This window comes from Strix aluco, chromosome 16, assembly GCF_031877795.1.
Source record: "Strix aluco isolate bStrAlu1 chromosome 16, bStrAlu1.hap1, whole genome shotgun sequence".
Classification (NCBI taxonomy): Eukaryota; Metazoa; Chordata; class Aves; order Strigiformes; family Strigidae; genus Strix; species Strix aluco.
In genome coordinates, this window is record NC_133946.1 from 18,708,461 (window position 1) to 18,729,816 (window position 21,356).

At 36.3% G+C, this 21,356-nt stretch overlaps 1 protein-coding gene across 5 annotated transcripts in view; it reads left to right on the forward strand.

Moving 5' to 3' along the window:
* The window catches only part of TOLLIP (toll interacting protein), a 29,297-nt gene extending 16,477 nt beyond the window's left edge, over window positions 1–12,820 (forward strand). For 2 of the 5 annotated variants that reach the window (XM_074842689.1, XM_074842687.1), the window contains exons 6-7: window positions 3,551–3,571; window positions 9,322–12,820. In XM_074842689.1, the coding sequence (XP_074698790.1) occupies window positions 3,551–3,571; window positions 9,322–9,536 (236 nt within the window). In that variant the 3' untranslated portion in view covers window positions 9,537–12,820. The other 3 variants (XM_074842690.1, XM_074842688.1, XM_074842691.1) reach the window with 2 other exon arrangements.
* The last annotated feature ends 8,536 nt before the right edge of the window (window positions 12,821–21,356 follow it).

The window sequence follows — 21,356 nt, forward strand, 5'->3', positions numbered from 1 at the left end:
AGCACCAAATGACTTGTGCTGTTAGAGCTGCAGCTTAAATAGCCCATAAATGGACTGACTCTTCTGGGGTCTTTGTAAATGCTTTGTTGGTCTTGCTATGCAACATGTGAAGTGTGTAGCACAGCAAATGAAAAATGTTAGGGAGCTCTGAAATAGTTACATAAATATATAAAGAAGAACTAAAGCAGGTATTGTCTGTTCTCTCAGTCTGTGCAAAGTAGGTTTTGGACTTGTATAGAAAGATGTGTTAACGTAGATTTTGTAGTTTTCCTGTCAAAGACAAAAAGCTTAAAGTATGTAAATAAGCTTGAATTTGCCCTACTTAGATAACTGATAAGAAAAATTCAGTTGGGTTTTTTGTTTCACTTACAGCTCTGAAGAGCACTAGTTTTTGTTGTATGGACATTTATTCCGTAATATGTGTGTGTTTTAGGGAAAATAAGATATAAATAGTTTTAATTTCTTTGCATACAAGTGTATGAATGAGTGGTAGAGTGTGTGGGACATAACTGCAGTGCTAAGGGCTGACACAACAGATACATTTATTTTTTTTTTCCAAAGACTAAATTCCTGCTTGAATTTAAAATATCATGCTCTGTAAAAACAAACCTCTTCAACATAAGACTGGGTATGTAACTTAGTCATACCTCCTGTTTCATTTTTATAGACTTAAGTTAGAGCAAAACATAGAAAAGTTTGGTTACATACTTACCCCCTGATGAAAACATGCACTTTGCTTCATTCAAAGTGCTTTTATCTCTAAAACTGAATTCTCAGAATTTAAAGCTTACTTACTTTGCCAGTGAACTAGTTTCAACTTGTGTGTGCATCCTGAGGTGTGATTTCATTGTGATAAGCCAGACTTCTGTGTAGCTTTTCTGTGTTTGAATTAGATGCCACATCTTTTTGCTTGTAGGTTCATCCTATCCCTATACACTGAAGCAGTTAGTGAACTTCAAACAGTTATCTTGGATATGGTTTAAAAAAAAAAACCAAACTAGCTGAAGTGGTACATATAGCAATGCAATTGAAGGTGCTATAGAATTTCTTGAACAGAACAAAATTAGAACATTCATATTGCAAAATTACTATGCCAGCTAGAGTACAAACAGTAGAAATGAAGAGACTAGTTTCGGGTATAATTGCAACTAGACATAGAACTAAACAGATAAAACTGATACACTTGTTTTTCAGCTTTGAAGGTGTAGTATCTTGATGTTCAGATCTTGGTGTTCTGTAAATTTTGTATTTATCTAGAGAATATTATCAGTAATACTTACTAAATCTACTCGGATAAGTGAAGAAATAATTTATATTTAGCAAGTGATAGTAATGCCTGACATTTTAGCATAGAAGAATTTGCCTTTATGTAACAATTTTATTGATCTGGATGTTGGAGCATTGCCCTTCTGCAAAGATCCAGCATATTTGTTTTAATTACTGCTATGATAATCTTCTGTATTAAAAATTCTTCCTGATTCTATGACTTGTATTTTTAAAGCATTACGAAGTCCCACGCCTCGGTTTGAACTTTTCATTTGTTCTGGGAAAGCTTGAATGCACTGCCTTGACTTTCTAAATGCCAAACTTACTACAAGCCACCTTTGACCTATTTTTGATTTTTTAATTTTTTTTTTAAATACTACTGTGCTTGGTGTCTGCTATTCTAGAAATTCTGTTGGCACCATCAAAATTTCTCAAAGCATTGTGAGTTTTAAAGCTTTTGCCCATTCACTAATCAATGACCCACTCGGAATAACTAGATGGATGGTTAGGTTTGGCCTTTGAAAAGTGCTTCTGCTGTTTCAAACATTTAATTGTATGGCTTAAAAGTAATTTCAAATTATAAAAGGAACCAATAGTTCATCTTGGAAGACATGGAGTATTGTCGAAATGTTTTCTCTATACTGAACTAGAGGCTGCTCCTGGATTCTATAAACTCTTTCAGAAAGGTGCATGCAAACTGTGGTCCTTCCCTGCCCAACTGAGTTGATTGTATCTCCTGGGGAAACTCTGTTGGTACTCTTTCTTTGGAACATGGTACAGGGTTTTCTCTCCTTTTGAGACCACTTCAAGTAGGTCATTAGTATGCTCCACAGGAATATGTTTACCTTCTCCCCTTCTTCTTAGTTCAGATTTTTTTACCTACCCAGTTAAATGAGTGTAGTCAATAAGCAAGTTCTATTTGTTTCCTTCGGAAGAGTGGAAGAGCAATGCTGGATAGTTAGAACTGAAGTGGAGGAGATTTCTGCTGTTGAGCAAGACTGTTAGAATCTAAGTCTTATCTATGATGGAAATACAGTGGTTGGATGAAAATGCTTATCCAGACAGTTTAACAGTTACTTGTTAACTGTCAAAAATAATTATGTTTTAAAGAGAGATAGTGTTAAATCAAATTTAGCTGTGTCACAAAAGCCAAGCTGTTTTCTCTGTAACAGAAAATTTCTGTTCAAAACTTAGTATATGTAACTAACCTTCTAATTAAGGTCGAAGCAACTAATTCCTGTCCCACTTTTCTGTATCATACAAGCTGAGGTAAATAGTAGTAGCAAGCAGTGGTAAGCAGATGAAGCTTGAAATGCCAACACAAGTAATGTTCTTTTCCCCACATTTGATGGTAGATGTTAGAGCTGTGGTGAGAGCAGAAGTGGCCATAGAACATTCTTGCACCATGTTAAATAGCTTCAAAAGTTTAAAAACTTAAAAACGTCTGACAGTAGTGCTAGTTGCTACAAACTATAGTTGCCATAGATGATACACCTATGGATTGGGTTTGGGAAGATTTGAATTTGTCAATCCTGCTGTTCTTCTAAAAGTTGAGTTTATCTACCATCTCTTCCTGTTTCTTTTTCTAAAGATTACTTAATCTGGGCTGTAGAATATTGAGGTGTACAAGTTGCTTACAGTCCCAGCTGATGTTCTGCATAGTGTATCAAAGACAGTAAGCTAAAAAAAGTTAGTTCAATAGGCAGACTATATTTCTTATTAGCAAGTATTCATGGGATAGATAGAAAATCTATTTGGACTTAACCTGCTTTTTACATGAGTGTTTATAAGTTTAAAAACCAACATGTGTCAGGGCCCTGTCAGAGTCCAGAACATCATTTTTCATGAGGCAAAGTTGTGTGTGTATGTTCATTACTCCTTTAGGTGTCTATATTGAGTTTCATGGGTTAGCTTGCGATGTTACTGGTATTTGTTCAGAAAACCATGGATTTATGTTGTCCTTTGTGGGCTATGAAATATAATCCTTGTTGCAAACACCTGGTGGCTTGCTTATTTTGAAAATGTTTTCTTGAATTGTTACTTCTGAAAAAAGAGCGCATTTAGGAAACTTGTTCAGAGCACTGCAGCAAATTGGTTGGGAGACTGAATCCTAGCAGCATTTACTTTTTTATATTAGGTAGTTTAGGTTTTACCCAATTGCCTCAGTTTATCCAACTTTCACCTTTGGAAGCTAAATGATTCATTTCCTTTTAAAAATAGATTAATATTTCTTTCCCATGTCTTATTCCTTTCCCCTTGCCCCTTCATTTTCACCTATCTTTAGGGCTTGAGTACTTTGCTCTGGGTAAGTTTCCAAGCTCTTTTCTCACTCCCATCCTCATTGACTCAAGAGTCTTTGCATGAACTCATCTGAACAGCTTTATTCGTTACAGCAGACTGTATCACAAGGCATTACCACTTGGATGTCACAATAGAACAATTTAATGCATCTACTGGAAATTGTTAAAGCCCCTTTAACCTGTTGGAGAGTCTTTAAAGGCATCTGCTCAGCTTCAAGCTATAACAAAGTCAAATGTTGATGGATAAAACACATTGTTAATATTCTGAAACTGTTGTATTTCATTGAGCTATTCTAGGTGATAGTACTGGCTTCCTAGGAGAGAAACTTTAATCTTGCAGTTGTTCTCCTACTGCAAGGTTTGGGGAGAAGCAGATAATGTCATGACTTTTTGTAAACTTGAAAGCGAAGAACTCAGTTCTGCAATGACATTGAGAAGACAGCCTGCCAGTTGTCTTCTGTTAATCTTCAAATAAGTCTTTTTTCAAAAAGATAACACTTTTTTCATCAGTGTGTATCTTTCATGCACCTCTCTTTTAGATCCATATTAAGCTAAGCATCTGATTTGAACTCTGAAGGAAAATTATGTCACAGGAAATTAATTTTCCTTCAGTTTAGACTTACTTTACTATGAGACCTTTCATTTTGAATTGTGCAAAGATGTGGCATCCTTAACTTTGATAAAAGCATTGGTCTTCAAGTATGTTCAGAAAATTCTAGAATTACTCCTTGTGACATAAAATGTCATTTCTTGATGCTCTGAATTTCACAAAGTTGCTGTAAATATATCTGATGCAGTTGTCACAACGTATTGAGTTTATTCAGAGCAGTGGAACTGTAGAACTTTTCTGTGGGTCCATATGCTTCGCTTTCCTAGTAGTTTGCAAAGAAGTAGTGTTTTAAAAAAATTGAGATGATGGTATGCATATTTTAGCACTGACTTTTTTTTCTGAAGCAAATATCGTTGACCTATCCATGTATTTTTGAAAAGGTGATACTGATTTCTTCCTTTAAATGAAAGAATTCGTGCTGAGAAGGTTCCTGAGTTTCCTCTGAAAGGGTCTATGCATGGGACAGAATAATCATGGATTAAGAAGTTAAACATGGAGCACTTGACTGAACAAGAAAATAAAAAATGTGTGATGCCTTGTGTGCAGTTAACCCACCCTGTTAATTCTCCTGTGATGCTTCCATTGCTGCTCGTAGCAATTGACTTGCTGTTCTACATACTTGTTTCATGTATTGGAATGTCACTGCTTATGCCAGCATGTTTGCCATTGCCATTTCACTGAATTGGAAAACAGCGTCCCATTCTTCTGATTTATAACACTTACCTAATATCCAAGAACAACACAGGAGTGTGCAATGCCATTGATAGGGGGTTTTTATGTGGTTTAGTTTCAGTTTTCACCTGTTAGTGAAATGAGGTGCTTAATGTCTAAAGCAACTTCTTGCTGAACACTGATAATTTTTGAAGTTTATTATAACTTTCTATAATGACTGCATATGTGTGTGTATATATGCTAAATTTTGGTGCATAGTTCTTTATGCTTAAATCTTGCTTACTCTTTTGTAAATCAGAAATTATGGATGCTTTTAGCCTGAGTGCGGAACAAAGAAAAGAAAAAGTTACTCTTTAAATTGGTATTGGTATTTGTATAGCTTGGATGTTGTGTTTCATAAAACGTAAGCGTTTATGTTGGAGGTATTTATTAAAAATCACTGTGATGCTGACTTCCATTTGTGTACAGTGTAGTGGTAGACAGCACTAATTCTAGAACTGTAAGAGCTGAGAAAATGGATTTTGAAAATCATTAGTGAAAAATAATACTGTCAAGAAATTTCTTCTCTAAAATTGAATATTTAGATTGAAAATAATTTGTGAATACTGCCTGTGCAGGTGTCTGGCTTCATAATTAGCTTCATCATTATCTTGCTTTGAAAGCAGTAAGAAAAACTGTGTGCTGGTCTTGATTTTCTTGGCACTGACAAAACACTGAAACCTTATTGGTAAGCTGTAGGATGCTGTGGCCTAGTGAGCCTCATGTTTCATATGGGTTAATAATTTAAACTGACCTCTTGTATAGGTAGTTCCTCCACAATTTAGGCTGATAGTTGGATAATCTTAGGGTGCTGATGACTTACTGAAGAGTATTAGAAAGCTTGTGATAGAAGTAAAACGTAACTTTTATTGCTCTGTTCTTTCAGGTACTTTGCAACTTTATTTTTTGAGGCTGTACATCTTTGTTCATCTCTTGTAAAAGCCTGGATGGTTTGTAGGAAGTGTGAGGGATGACTTAAGGCTTGTTGAAGCTATAGAAGAGGCAGTCTGAAATGCTGCTGGATATGATTATTGGGTAAAGTGTATTTGCAGTGTTGGTGAGGACTGCAAAGTGGTTTGTCTGCAGACTGCACACGTGGTCTAATTTGCCATAGGTTCAAACACATAGTGCCAGACAGGATTTCAGGGACCATGGTCCAAATGGCATAAGAAGCTCTTGAGTTAAAGTTTATGTTGTTGCAGAAGAGGTGATAGATACCCTTAGTAGTGGTGCGATGCAGATGACTGGGCAGAGACATGGTTCCAGTGTGTAGGTAATAAATTTATGGTGAGAGGGACACTACTTTAGTTGGCAGCATGGACCTTTTTGAATAGATGCAGCCTGTGCTTTAGACTTAAAGCATCTAGATTCCTTTTTTGCTCCTAATAAAACTTAAGATGATTACAAGGGGAGTTATTTTAAAGTCAAAATTGGAAAACATTGATAAATATGGAGGTGCTTACAATTCAGTAATGTATCCCTCCAGATAGGACAGAAGTCCAAGTTGAGGAAAGAAATAACAAAGAGTACATTAGGTAGAATCACGGTTGCAGTGCACACAGTCAAACTATATTCAACGACAATACGTTGTCAGCCAGAGCTGATATAAATTAGGGTGGGTTTAGCTGATCCAACCTTGAATGTGAATTTTAAGATGGCGTTTTTAAACCTGATAAAAAAAAAAAAAGATAATCAACAAGGTGCTAAAATATTTGTACAAGTTAGAGTGAGCACAGACATTTCTGATGAAATAGTTACAGGTTAAAGAAAATCTTGAAGAGACAAGGTAAGTATTGAAATTGCTCATTGCTCTTTTTTTAGATGTTAAGTCTGAATAGAAGTAGTGTAATACAGTTGCAATACATTTCATCTCTTCAGTACCTTAGTCATTATGCTAAGAGATGAGGCTGCTAAGAGGCACACTTGAAGATTATGTCAGTTGTAATCTGCTTTACGTTGTTATGCTTTTTGAGCAGTTAGAATTCAACAGAAAAGAAGCAGCTTTTAATCTACTCCTGAGTAATATATGAAACCTGGTTGAAAAAGCATCTTATTTTGAAGATGTGTAATAGTGGTTATGCAAATAGATCATCCTTTGTTTAACAAAACAAAACCAAAAAAGCACGCTATTAGAGAATCCTAAAAAAAAAATCTCTGCAGTAAAACAGTACAGTGGTTTCTGCCAAAAAGTGGTAGGTCTGCCCAAATGAGGGGATGTGAGAGAGTTGAATTAGATATTAAATCTAAACTGGTAATAAGATTGGGTAACAAAGCTTTGGAAGATCAAATGTGTAAGGAGTTGAGAACTATGTAGTTTAAAGAAGCAGAGGAGCTAGACTCATTTAGGTAATTAAGTGACTATAAAGCTATAAGTATGTAAGGGAGTACAGAAAAACCCACTTGGAACGTGAGGAGGAAGTACGTTTGGTTTTGTCCTTCTTAGGAAGGAATGCATTTTATGGAGAAGGAGCCTCAGATTATAATTTTTGAGTTTAACACTTAATCATTAAGATTATCAATAAGGAAGAGCAGGTAAGATAACATTTATTTCCAGTCTTGTATTATGGATTTTTTTTATCAAATGCAGTATGTAACCTATTGCTTAATTAGTCTTGCTTTCAGAGGACTGGAGGATAGCAAACAAGTTATTTTAAAAAATGGTTCTGAAGTAACTGTTTTCCCTGTTGCATAGACTGATTAAAACCTATGGAGATTAGAATGAGCTGATTTAAAGCAAACTACTAACTAGGTAAACTTTAGGAGGAGGTGACACGGTTATGTAAGGAAAGCTCATACCTTAGAAATTATAGGTGTATGAGTATGTGGGTAAGAATGATGTGGTCTGTGTATATCACTTTGTCAGCTGCATTTTGAAAAATGTTACTTGCCAAGGACTCTTCCTATTATATGATATTCTGATACAGTGAAGGTCCTCTTGTGGTTTAATAGCTATTTTGAAAAGCTGATGAAGAGATAAAAATAGGTGATAAGCCATACCCTAGTGGAGGGAGGCCTTTGGGGTGCCTCATATTTTTAGAAAGCTAATCAAGGGGACTAATAGACAATTTGTCAAAACAAAAACTCTTAGCAGTTTTCTAAGTCTCTGACTACAGCAGGATGCAGAAGGATCTCATATGGGAAATAAAATAGCATATTAAGGCTGGTGTTAAAGTATTGTGTAAAGAAAAATCTTAACTAATACATATTTGGTGATGATTTTTTGATTGGTCATTACTACACGTAAAGATCTTCTGAATTACTGTAGACTGTTCTATGAAAGTACCAGGTGAATGGTGTTTGAACAGTGGATAAAATGCTTGAAATAGGGAACAAATACAAAACCTTTATCATGCTGCTGTGTGAAGCAGTGCCATGTTTGTGTCTAGATGCAGGTAGTTCTCCTTGCCCTACCTTAAAAACAATACAGCAGAACTGGAAAAGTAAGACATAAAGATGTGGGACTAACATAATCGGGGGTCTGGAACTACTTAGAGAAGTGAAATACACTGTTTTCAGAAGTGATCACAAAAGGCTCTAGATGTATACTATACTTGGTTTCAGTTTTATAAAAACAAATGGTAGTTCTTCCAGCAACAGATCTATGCTTAATTAATGATAAATGTTAAGTGATGGAAAAGGTCTTTTGTCTAGTAATTCCTTTTGACAGGAATTAAAAAACTCATTTTCCAAAACTGTCTTTATAAACCGACAGTGCTTTAATTTTACACAGACATACAAGAAATTAATAAAAAATGTCAGATGAATTTTGTCCTCTGGCAGAGGAACAGGGAAAAGCAGTGTGTACCCACATAGGCATGAGAGGAATTGCTCTTTTGCCCCTTTGTGACTTTGCTTACTGAACTGAATGGAACTTAACCAGAGAAAAACATTAGCTTAAAATTTGCTTATGAGTGTGGTCCAGTCTCCTGGTAGACCTCAGTACTTTTCTTTCCTTTGACTGCAATGGAGATTGCATTCATTGAATTTCTAAATACCAGTTATGTATATTGCTGATGTAAAACCATCTTTTTCATCACGACATAAATACACTAGGAACTAAAGTATGAAGGAAGCAGGGAGGAAAAAAACCAACCACAGCTTTCTGTGGTGTGCTTAGTGTTTTATTAGTGATTCAAGTGTAAACCTGGTTAATGCAATTCGTACCTAATTTTGAGCTGTACGTTTTACCATACTGTAGTTTACCACTTCTGGAACATAACTGGGGCAGAGAACCTGTTTCAGAGAAATGTATTCTGATTGCAATGGTCTAGGTATAATCTCTGCAATCTTTTTTTTTCTGGGGTATATGTTTTTTAAAAAAAAAAAAGCTGAAGCTGTTGAGTTAGGGTGAGTCATGAGCTGCTTCAAAATCATTGATTTTTTTTTTTTTTCCTCATGTATGTTTTTTTTTTTTTCTCTATTTTTTGCCTGCAGGGATGCCTGCAGTCTGTAATCCTGGCATGGTACCAGTGGCAATACCACCTCCTGCAGTGAACCCTCAGCACCTGTGTAATGAAGAGGACCTGAAATCTATCCAGGACATGTTTCCCAACATGGACAGGGAAGTAATCCGCTCAGTGCTAGAAGCTCAGAGGGGGAACAAGGATGCAGCTATCAACTCCTTGCTTCAGATGGCTGAAGAATCATAGATACCCACTTCCTGCATAGTCCCCGTCCTCGATGCCACTTATTTTTACTTGCCAAGCCAGGGATTTAGCTAGAGGAAGAATTTCCCAACAGCTTTCTGTTAGTGCATCCTGTGTGAAAGATTATACCCCCTTTTCTCCTTGGACATTTGGATCTTTTTCACTTTCTGTCTCAATCTGTACATACTCCATTTAGCTTGTCCTGCAATATAGCATTGAAGCATCTTTACTATCAGCTGTGCCCTGTGTGGCTATATTCTGATGGGGTGAGGAGTAATGCTGCTTTTTTTTCTTTCTCTCCCCCTTTTCATAAACTTGTACTTACAAAGTAACTCTATGCAGTACAGGATTTACTACTGTTTGTTAGATTGAAAGAAAAATTCTTTCCATGGAGGGTTTGCTCTTTAAACATAACTGATTTGTTAAAGTATTTAGGTTCCATCAAGCAGCCTATTTCTGCCAGAAATTAAAAGAAAGACCCTTTCCTTGTCCTGTGGTGTTCAGTTATTGCTGTGATATATTCAATTCATGTTTCTGATTGAAGATTTTTAATTTAATAAGCTAAATTTCTTAGGTTGCGCTGTTGGTATTTGTAATGAGCATCTTTTATTCAATCTAGTCATCGGGCACCAAAGCAATATATTATCCGGCGTGCATTTGGGGCTTTATCCTCCCATATAGTATTGTTATATATCTGTAAAAGCAGGTAACTTATACAGTATGTATTGCTGTAGCAGAGAACAGGACTGAGCCCTAATGTACTCCCACAGTTAATTGCACTCTAACTACTACTTCTGCATTCCCATGGCTATTTCAAAGGATAAGTGCAGAAGGAAAGATTTTTGTACCTGGAAAATTACTGAAGCCGTAAACAATTATTTAAGGTGTTGTCTTACATTAAAAAAGCAGAAATCTCTGATCTGGTTATAAGGCTTCCTTCTTTACACCTATATGTCAGCAAAATTATTTTATATTAGTGGAAAAACTATTGTATTTTTTCTTGTAATCTGAAATAACAAGCATGAAAAGTAACTTCAGAATCTTTGAATGGCATTATGAGTTGCTCAGTGACTTGTTAGACTACGGTTGCTGCAGTCAATTTATTATTTGATGCAGATGGAAATAAATTCTTTGAGAGAAAATTTAACATATCTGAGTTATAGTCTGATCCTCAGAGGAGGTTGGAGATTGCTTGTATTTATTGTTAGTGTTATTTTTTCAGATAACAGTTCATTTTGGAGCTGCAGAATCTTACAAGTATGCACCAGTTACAGCTGTTGGATAAATTTCTGCGGTGTCTGTTTTTGTAGATGATAAAGTAATGCACTTTAAATAGTATGCACCAGTTTATTTTTCCAGTGATGTGCAATGTTGCTGTTTTATCTTTTTTTAATGTTTGATTTCAAACACTTTCTACAATAGCCATAGACCTTTATATTTTCAAGAGTTGGAATGAATGTACACTTGAAATCTAGGCTCTTGAGTGATTCGTGAGAACATTAAAGCCAGGTTTGGAATGGGGAAAAGGAACCTGTATTCTCTTCTTCCCCGTACTTTTGTTTCATGTCACATGCTTAAAATATTTTCTTTATCATCTGCTGAAAAGCTGATTCTATTTTTTTCCTCCCACCTACATTCAAGAAGCCTTTAGGTAGCACTGGCAGTAGAACATGAATATTTATTTTTTTTTTATGATTAAAAGTAATACTGGAACTTTTAAAATACAGCACCAAAAATCATCCCAGTTTCTGACTTTTTAAAGCTGTCTCTTCATAATGTACAATTTTAAGTTTTGTTATGAATCCCTTACCATCTTAAATTTACTGTTGAAAGCATAAGTGTCTTTATACATCCTCCAACTGGCTTTTCAATAATGAGATTCAAGGCTATAGTTTCTGTGTGCTTTAGTTGTAGAGTCACCACATTTTTATTTTCTGAAATAAAACGGGTGTTCTTCAAGAAAGTGGTCTTGCCCCTTCCCTACAATCATGGTAAATTTTGTGACGGAGTAGATTGTAGAGGCATTTGGTCTTTACAGCACAGTGATTTGTGACATTGTTACCCAAAAGGGTAAATCTTGGTAAGGATTTAATGCTTAAGTATCTCCAGGAAGAATCCCTTGCTCTAACTTTTACACAGATAGCATGAATCGCTAAGGGATGAACAATTCAGGGAAAATGTATATATTTAAATTTTTATATTAAAACGTTGGGATCCATAATACAGCTTTTTATAAAAGCAAGTGGTCATGGTTCAACTTAATGGCTGGTAAATTGTACTGCGTCCTATTACAGCTCAATTTCAAGCACAGCATAAACACCTTTCAATCCTAACCACCAGGAGGGGTAAGTGTGAATCTTAGTCAGGTTTAGTCATAAACTAGGCTCTGGGCCTCTGAGGGAGGCTCCTGTTCTTCAAATTCTTTTGTTTGTTTTGTTCTAGGCAAATGTTATGCAAAACAAGGTAGATGTAAGAGTTGAAGATGGTGTATGTAGGAGCAGTATGGCCAGTAAATGGATTTCAGCATGTTACACTATACTTAAATATTTTTCTGGTGATTTTTTTTTTTTTTTTTTTTTTTGGTCTTGGTTTAATTAAACATTATAGCTGAAACTCTTATGTCAAGATGTGCTACTTTTTGTTAAAAAGAACAAAACAGTGATCATAGGCCTACTCAGCTTTTCAGCATACATACCCTCTCAGTCAAACTGTTCATTGTCAGGTTTGAATTGAAGAGAGATGAGAAAAGGCAGGGAGTGTTTAATTGTTCTAGGGTCTGTGAAATTAAGATATGGGAACTGAAAGTCTGTTTATTGATTTAAAACAAATAAATTGTCACTCATTATGATTGTAGCTTTTGACAAAATGCTAATGGGATAATACTGTGTTTGATGCTGCTCTTTTGCTCAACAGCTTCAAGCAGCTTGGAGCCAAAGCCAGCTGTATAAGACTGGCATCTGCTAAAAGTTAGTGCTCTTAGTACTAGTTTGAGTCCTGCCAAGAGCCTAAACTTGCTAAAGGTAGGAACATTTTTTGTCTAGCTAGATCCTTGCTACTTTCTTCTCTACTGCTCTTTGCATCTGCTGATGGTACTGAATGTTTTTTCCCTTACAAATGTTACTGCTTGTTTGGTTGATATGTAATACCGTACAGAGGATGTTTTTGCTGTAATAATTCTGAAGACGTTGTTTCTCTGTATTGAGGTCCAGTGTCTAAATGTGTTTCTTGCACTCTAAAGTACATTAACTTTTTCATTCTAATTTAATAAATGTATCATCTAAATGAAAGTGTATTATGTCTCTATTGGAGAGCACACAGTTTGAGTGACTGCCTTAGAATTCAAGTATCAGTTACTGTCTTCTGTTCAGTCTTGCGCGTTAATTAACAAGTTACACTGGTTCTTAACGTGATTATCTGGTGGGACTAGTACAGTAAGCACTCAAAAGTATTTTAAGCATTCATCATCTAGATGCCTTTTTCTAACTCTTGGTGGTACTTTCTCACGAAAATGTTGCAATATTGCAGGTCTAGAGGGCAGAACGAGGCAGTAGTGAGGTTCCAGTGTTCGCAGGGCAAGGGAGGAGGGCAGAACAGTGTGGGTATGGAGGAAATGCTCTGCAGTGTGAAAGGAAAAGTTATGAAATAGATCTTGTTATGTGCTATTTTAGCTACGATAAGAGCTGGCTATATCTGCTAATGTATCATTAAAAAATTTTAAAGGTTTAGTTTACGTAGCATCTCTTTCTAATTCTGATTGACTGCAAAGCTATCTAAGGTCCTCTTTCTCATTTAACAACATTACTGTGCTCAGGATTATTAATCAATGGCTAGTCTGTACTGTTAGTATATTAGCAAGCTAACATTTTTGGGTTTACTGTCCAGTTCATAGTGTGTTTTTTATTGGAAGTTAATTTTTTTTAACAAATGGTAGTTGAGAGGAATCTTTCACAACGGAATTTCCTTTGATTTATTTCCTTAATGAACTTAGTACCTACTATGAGATGAAATTATGTTCAAATTGTGCTTTCTTCTAGCCTTTGAGTGTCAGTTTCTATCCCAATTCATGTTCTGAAGCTTATAGTTTGCTTTCACATTTCTCCAATGTACTGTGAGAGATAAGAAAAGTGAGAATTGATTTACTTAAGCAAATGTTGGCATTCTTGGGGCTGCTAAAGCATTTATTTAGTACTTTAATGTTTATTGGCTTTTTCATTCCAATGCTAATCAATGAGTGATGATGTGTGGGGGTGTAAAGAGAAGTCAGTGTATTTTTAATTATTAAAACATTTAAGTACATCAATGAGAGCAGGGTCTCTAGGAAGAAATGCAAATACATATTTTCTTAGAGTAAGTAGGAAAAATGAAAACCCATATTTACAATCTTCTCTGCTGCAGTTTTAAGTTGTAGCCTGCTGAAGACTTCGACTTTCTCTCCTAGATCTTCAGGAAGATTGTTTAGAAACCTGAGTTGATCTATTCTCATACTGCAGTGTATTTTAGAAGGATTTTCTTTACTATCTTGCCAAAAAGCATCATTAATTTTGTAAGAACAAATAGACTATACTTATGGTATACCATAACTTTTGAAGTTAAACTTGCTTATAGATGGGAAAAGTGAATTTGTGGAAAGCAAGTAGGTTGAAATTGATCTTAGCTACATCTGTATTTCCATGTGTAGGAGAACTATAAAAGTACTGCTGCTTGGAGTATTCAGAGAATTCAGTTAGAACATATTTTTAAAACATTAAGTGTACTAATCTGGAATGTGAAGCAGACTGGATACGAATGGACAATCTTCATAATTTTAGTGCATTTATCATTAGGAGAGAATGAAGGATGATCCAATTTATTTTAAAATTATCTCCAATTATAAAATAACTAGAATGAGTAAAAAGGTACACTGCACTTCCATGTCTGTGCTGTCCATGTTTCTTCATGGATTAGATTCAGAAGCCTGGCACTGTATCACAGGATTATGTTTTTCCACCTTAAATGCATAATTTCTGTAATAGTAATCAGCTCAATACAGTGTATTCAGGTTGATTTGAAATGCTTAATGCTATGTTAAAAATTAATCACTAAGTATTTATAGAAGTGCACATAGTGGGGGGAATGGCATAGAATTCTGTAGTAAGTTTGAAACTCTCATTAACTTACAAATGGTGTAGAAAACATGGAGAAACTCTTCAACTGGGCGGTGTGGGAGGTGCTATTTTTTTGTCTTTCATTTCAAGTGTTTGCTGTAGTGGTGAAGTGTTAAAATGTTTAGGTTTCTTTCAGTAATAATTTTCTTCATCCCAAATAACCTAGATCTTATGAAGAAAATTACTACCTGAGTTATTTTTTACGAAGTGTAAATTTGAATCTTAATGAATACCACTAAAATTTCTAATTGACTAGAAAGGGGAGGTTCGGGTACAGCTTGGAAGTTCTTACACTGTGTCACCCATTTTGAGTCGTTACACTATCTGTGCACACAGTGGGCAAGGGATTTCTCATGGCCTGTTTCATGTTACCTTGCTCCTAGGTACGATACCAAGAGTGGGCTGTCTCACAGCACTGATGTTCTCCATGAATGCTCTTGCATCTTGTGGTATATGGGGCAAGTAGAGTTTCCAATTCTCTTGAAAAAACATGCTTAGCCTAGTTGGAGAGAGGAGGGAAACAGTCAGGCTTCTGTTTCTGTAATATGCGCTGGAAACTTCTCTTGTCAAGAGAGGTATCAGCAGGTGGGAAATGAATTGCCATTGGGGATGCTTCTGACAAGTGTGAGAAGTGTTTAAAATGAAACTTTCTCATAACAAGTGACTAGCAAATTTAATTGTTACAGTCATAAGAATAAGGCTGCAGTTTCCTGACGTACTTAACATAAGTTAAACAGCATTATCTGCCTTTTTCCATAATGTGAGGCTTGATGCAAAGCCTCCTGATATCAGCAGGAATTTTTTCACTGAATTCAAAGGTTTAGATTGGGCTCTGTTACATTACAGGTCACATGGTAAGAACTGGAGTGTGAGAGACTATAACATATAACAGAAAATATAACGTTATTGTTTTGAATGTCTTTTATTCATCAAGTCTGCATTTCCTTGATAATGACCACATGCATAAAGCTATAATATATATTCATTTGGATGTTTCAGTTTGATGCAAGACCTTCTAACAGGAATAGGTTATCAATTAGTCTAACCTGTGTGCTGCTGCTGGCAGAAACTCGTACTGAGATCGTTGTGCAGAAAATAACCCTCCAAGGTACCTGCTTGGATTTTTATATAGTACTGGCAAGAAGAAGCTGTGAAAGGAGATTATTTTTTTTTTTAAGCTTAAATCAAAAATCAGCATATGGCCTGTAGCAGGAGAATTGAGAACTCTTTCCCTCTTCATCCTAAATAATATATTTTTCAAGTGCTATTTTTGTCCATGTGAAAAAATTCACTTGAAACTACCAAAATGTGGATGTCTGAATAAGAAATCCTTACCATGTCTTTTGACATCATCCTGCTGATTTTTCTTTTATGACACAGAGTGTTATGGGAATACTTCTAAATGATAAATCTAAATACTTCCATTGAAACAGCTGGTAAGACAAACCTGACAACCTCTCTGGAGCACATTTCTTTTTAAAAGCAATGGAAGGATGATTGATGTGTTTCAGGGTTTCAGCATGTTCACACAGCATGGAAGCAAGAAGTGGCTAAGTACTTTCTGACATACTTCAGGATTTGAATTCATGTGACACGGAGCCTCGTTACCCAAGGACCAGGACTCAGCCTTCATGTTCACTGAATGTTTCAAAAGAATTTAACGTGATCTGTGTTTTCACTGTTGAAATATAGCAGAAGTGCTAAAACGCACCTCAGAAATGGCCCAGCCTATTGAGCTAATCTGAATATTTTTATATTGAAGGTGATCCTATCTTCAGTGGGGGGAAAGAACAAAACAGTGAAAGCAACTGGAAAAATCAGGGGAGCTTAATTACTTTAGTGTTGTGGTACAGTCAGCTGTCAACAAACAGCTTGACCATAAGGGCTATGTTGTGACTATCTGCATAAACAGCCACAAAGTGGCTGTGATACTAGATGTTAGAACACAGCATTTTTGTTTCTTTGATTGTCACTTTTATATTTTAAATAAAAATGCCTGGATGGGGTGAAGGAAGCTTATGCAAAAGAAATTCTCAGTCCTTTTCTACTGGAGACAAAATCCAATTAAGAATGTTTTTCTTTTCTAGAGAGAAAAAGGCAGAGGCTTTAGAAAGAGGAGTAAGTAAAAATGGATTCAAGGTCTGCAAATCTTAATTTTTAGATTCCAAGCAAGTGTATCTATGATTTCTGTAACAACAATAAATGGAGTATGATTTGTCACTTAAAGAACATCAGCATACCACGTCTTAATGGTCCCTCCTGAGTCTGTGTAGAAAGGAGGTATTCTTTAGTTTGTAGCCCACTCCTTATAAAGTTCTAGATCACCAAAATCATGAAAATGTCAGGGCTCTGTATGATACTCATGTATCGGGCAAGCCCTGCTGCACATACCTCCCTATTTTCAGGATTACAGTAAGTGAACTTTTATATACTTCTGTTAGCTACTTGCGCAGTATTTGGGGAACCTAATATGCCAAATCGGTGACTTATCCTCCTGTTGGCAGCATAATCTTGAGGTTCAGGAAATGAAAGTATGAAAACAGGAGATATAAAAGTAAAAGTATCCATAAGAATGTTCTGGTATAAGTCATTGCCAGGAAGCATGTTGCCTCTTTAGAGAATAGAATCTCTGCTCTCTCGACAGATGGAATTGTGTTATGTGTAGTGGCAAAATTAACAATGCAGAAACTGTGTGTGTGTTGGGAGACAAGTAGGTGACATCAATGAATGCATCAAACTCCTTAGACATGAAGTTACTGTATTAAAAACATGGGAAGTGCTATCAAATATCAACAGAGGAAGGGAAGCAAGGGAGGTGAATGAGTCAGAAGCCAAAATCAACAAAATAGCTCCTTAAATCACTGCCTGGAGGTGTTTCAAAAGAAGAGGAAACAGGAAAAGTTACACTGAAAGGTGAGGAGGAAGGAGATGTTGGTGTAAAGGGAGAAGTATTTATCTTGTTTAGTATTTCTATATCACACAAATTTTTCAAAATATGGTTAAGACTTAAGGAAAGATTGATAAATAGGGATCTACTGTTTTTTATTAACAAAAATAATTCAGAGTTATTGTTTCCCAATTTACAGGCTAACTGGTTTCATCTAATCTTTCAAATTACTTTTAGTCTATTTGACTGTTTTCCAGTCCTCCACCTGATTGAATGTTGTTGGTATTTTCTGTTTTGGAAAGCCTAGAGCAAGCATAGGTCATTAACTTGAGTTGGGAGGAAAAGGGCCCTGCATATGAATGTTCTACAGATACCTTACCCAGTTTAGTTTGTTCAGTGATACTAAATTCTGTCCTCCAACTGATGTACTCTAGCTATATATTATAGATATTAATTTTAAACTTAACAAATGTCTTTGTGGTGAAGTATTCCAGTTCCACAAATGCACTGATTCTTACAGAACAGCAGCATACTCTTCATATTTGCCCAATTTACATCATCAGACAATAAAACCTGTAAATGGTTTTATTTACAATGGGACATTTTATTCAATGAGCTCTTTAAGATTCTCGGTATGGTTGACAGATTGGTTTAAAAGGCATTGTGTCAACACATCAATAAAATGCACTAACTGGGTAGTTTTACCATATATATGCATATTAGTACAAAACATTCCCTGATGCAGTTGTCCCTGTAACTGCCTAGTTAGTGATAGGGAAAGGACTGTTCTATTTCCTGATGCAGATGAATGCTGTTCTATGGTAATTTTTAATGAAGCATCAGTATATTTGATTATGGTAAATCATAGGATGAAAAGTCAGCACTTTCTGATTAATTTGATACCCCATGGAAATGACAGGAAGGAGCTCAGGGTTCATTTTATGTTATAGTTTCTTGTTTTAAATATTATTAATCTGTAGTTCAATAACTGCAACTATTTTGCTGCTATGATTGTACGTGTAACCTATTTGGAAACTTTATAAAACTAAGGCATACGTGCATTTTATTTCAAGTTCTAAGGAGCTTGATATAGTACAAAATAGCTAGATATATTTTAACATAAATGATACTTCTTGTGTATCAAACAAATGTATGTCTTCCTGTTTTCCTATTTAGCAAATTTCTCTGTTTTAAAGCAATTCCTAGAGGTTCCTTGGACTTGTAATTGTAGTATAGCATTTGCTTCAAAGAAATCTACATGTTTGTCTCTTCCTGAATCCTGTTTACTTAAAGTGCAAATCCCCTGGGTGGTCTTCTGTATAGGCTTGAGAGAAAAAAGGTACAAATATAGATTTCCCTTAAGGAAAAAAAAAAAGGTAGCTGTATTTTGAGGAGAACTTAGAAAATTCAGTGGTTTCTAGCATTTTGCAGTAGGTTGGTTTTCAAGGCAAAAAAAGCCAAACTGAAACAACCCAACCCCAAAAAAATGCACTAATCCAGATTCTCTCTCCTAAATGGTGAATTATGATGCTGATTTTTTTTTTTTTTTTCATTAACACAGTACATGATCATTGAGGCTTGCAATTGCATCTTCAAATTAAACTCATAGGTAGTCAATCAGATACCTGGAAATAATGTGGTGTTCAGCTTTGAGAAATCTTCCATAATTTGGGAATTTAAAATAAAAAAACTAATTTTACGTGCTAGTATAATTGATCTCTGATGGATGAACAAGCTCTGCAAGGCTTAATGTTTCCAGAATTAAGGAAATAGTTCCCGGTTTGGTTTTTAGAGAAGTGAATAATGACCATTAGAGGGCAGTTTAAGACCTAAACTGGAATGTACTGCTAACACGTTAATACAGTGCTTATAATAGTTGAGGAAAACCTGCAGCCCAGAAGATGTTAGGGAAGCTTTGTAACTGGTGAACATGGTACTAAATACTCAGGACGTAGGGACTAGGGAGTGAGGGAGGAAGGGGCAAAAGCACACACAGATTTCATTGGCCTCAGTCTGAACTCAAAGCCATATTCAGAAGTGTTTACAGATGTTAAAATGACATAAGTGTCACTGGGTTTTTGACTCTGCACCCTGACCTATCAGCTCTGAGGCATCAATTTGGCTAGCTTGGATTAATATTGCTAGCTCTGCATTACAACGCCAGGCCTAACATGGCTGGCATATGTGAATGCCCCTCAGGAAGCCTTCCTGCAGCCAGCAGGGCTGGTTTCCCACTGTGGGACAGTTCTAGATAGTGTTTTTTCACTGCAGGACAGTTCTTAATCTCATCAGGCTCCCTCTGTTCTTGTAGTGCTATGCCCAAAATGCTAAACCCCAAAGTGCTGAGCCTGTCGGGCTGCTCGACCCACGGCTGGCTCTGTTCAGGACTGTTTGGATGTCTCCTCGCGGCGGTACCTGGTGTGTTCAGGGTCTGAGGATGCGGTGGTGAAATTGTAAAACTGGTGGTGAGCAGCTGGTCTGGACTCAGCCCAGGTTCCCAATGAAAGGTGCTTGTTACTGGGTCAGAGAAGGTGCAGGGAGTGGCACAGCTCCGTGGTCAGAGTCAGTAACGCTGCCCGGAGCCTGCGCACCTGCCGTGGGACCTGGGGAGTTGAGAGATGAATGGTGTCCAGCAGTAAAAGGTGAAGCTTACAAACCTGCTTACTTCTCCCCTCTGGTTAATCCTAATGTGATACCAGGTCATGCTGGTGAAGGCCAATAGAAAAGTCTACTGATTTCATTCAGAGATTGAATTTCAGTTCGAAATAAGCAGTATAAAATGTGCATTATTTGATCAAACAGTTCCTCCTTTATTTTTCAGCCAAGCCTTCAGGGCAGATTCCAGGTTTTGTATTATAACATCTACTGATAAGGTAAATGCTCCCAACAGTTCAGGTAAACATGAAGAACTACTGTGGGAAAAGGCAGCCAATTTTCTCACCAGTGTGAGTCCATTTGAAATCTTTTAGGTAGCACAGGAAACAAATGCACAGTTTAAAAACATGTCCTGAACTTATCTGTGAATATTGTTAAAATTACGGGCAGGAGAATTTTCTGATTTTACTAAGTTCATTGACTTTAAGTATTATTCAACTAATTAGAGCTTCTATTCATATATAGATTTGTTTCTTCAACTGAAGAAGCAAGTGCTGGTTTCTACAGCCAGATACCTGTTGATCTAGGACATGAAATGGCACTGATCAACAAAGTTTTCCCTTCCTCTTTTTCTATACTTGTCTTCTGGACCTCTCCACTAATTACAGGGAAAACTGTAGCCTGCCTGTTATCCCACCATCTTGGCAACTAGAATACAGTGAGCAAAGGAGAGGGATGTTTTAATCTCTATACCTTTTACGCCAGTGAGCAGAGCTATGTAGACCTGGGTGAGGGAATTTAACCTCATCCAGGAAGAGGGTTTTGAGAGTGTCTTCATTCCCAAAGACTGCTAGAGAATATACCCATCTGAGTTAGAAAACCCCCTGATCCTGTTGGAGACTCTGTCATTTAGATAATGAAGATGGGTATCAAACAGTCACCGAAATTGAAAAATGCTGAAAGTTTTAGTGGTGGAGTAAGAGACGAAATGAACAAGAAAACAGTCTTCTCCCTGTCACTGTGATGTCTGTTAGGACCATGATGTCCATAAAAATTATATGCGATAAAGCATGCTCTTGGCCCAAGAGTTAAGTGTAATGTAGCTACAATGTTTTCTGGTTTTGGTTTTTAGAGATCCCTAAAACTTTTTTCCCAAAATATCAGTTTTGTGATTGAGTGGAAACAGATTTGCATATT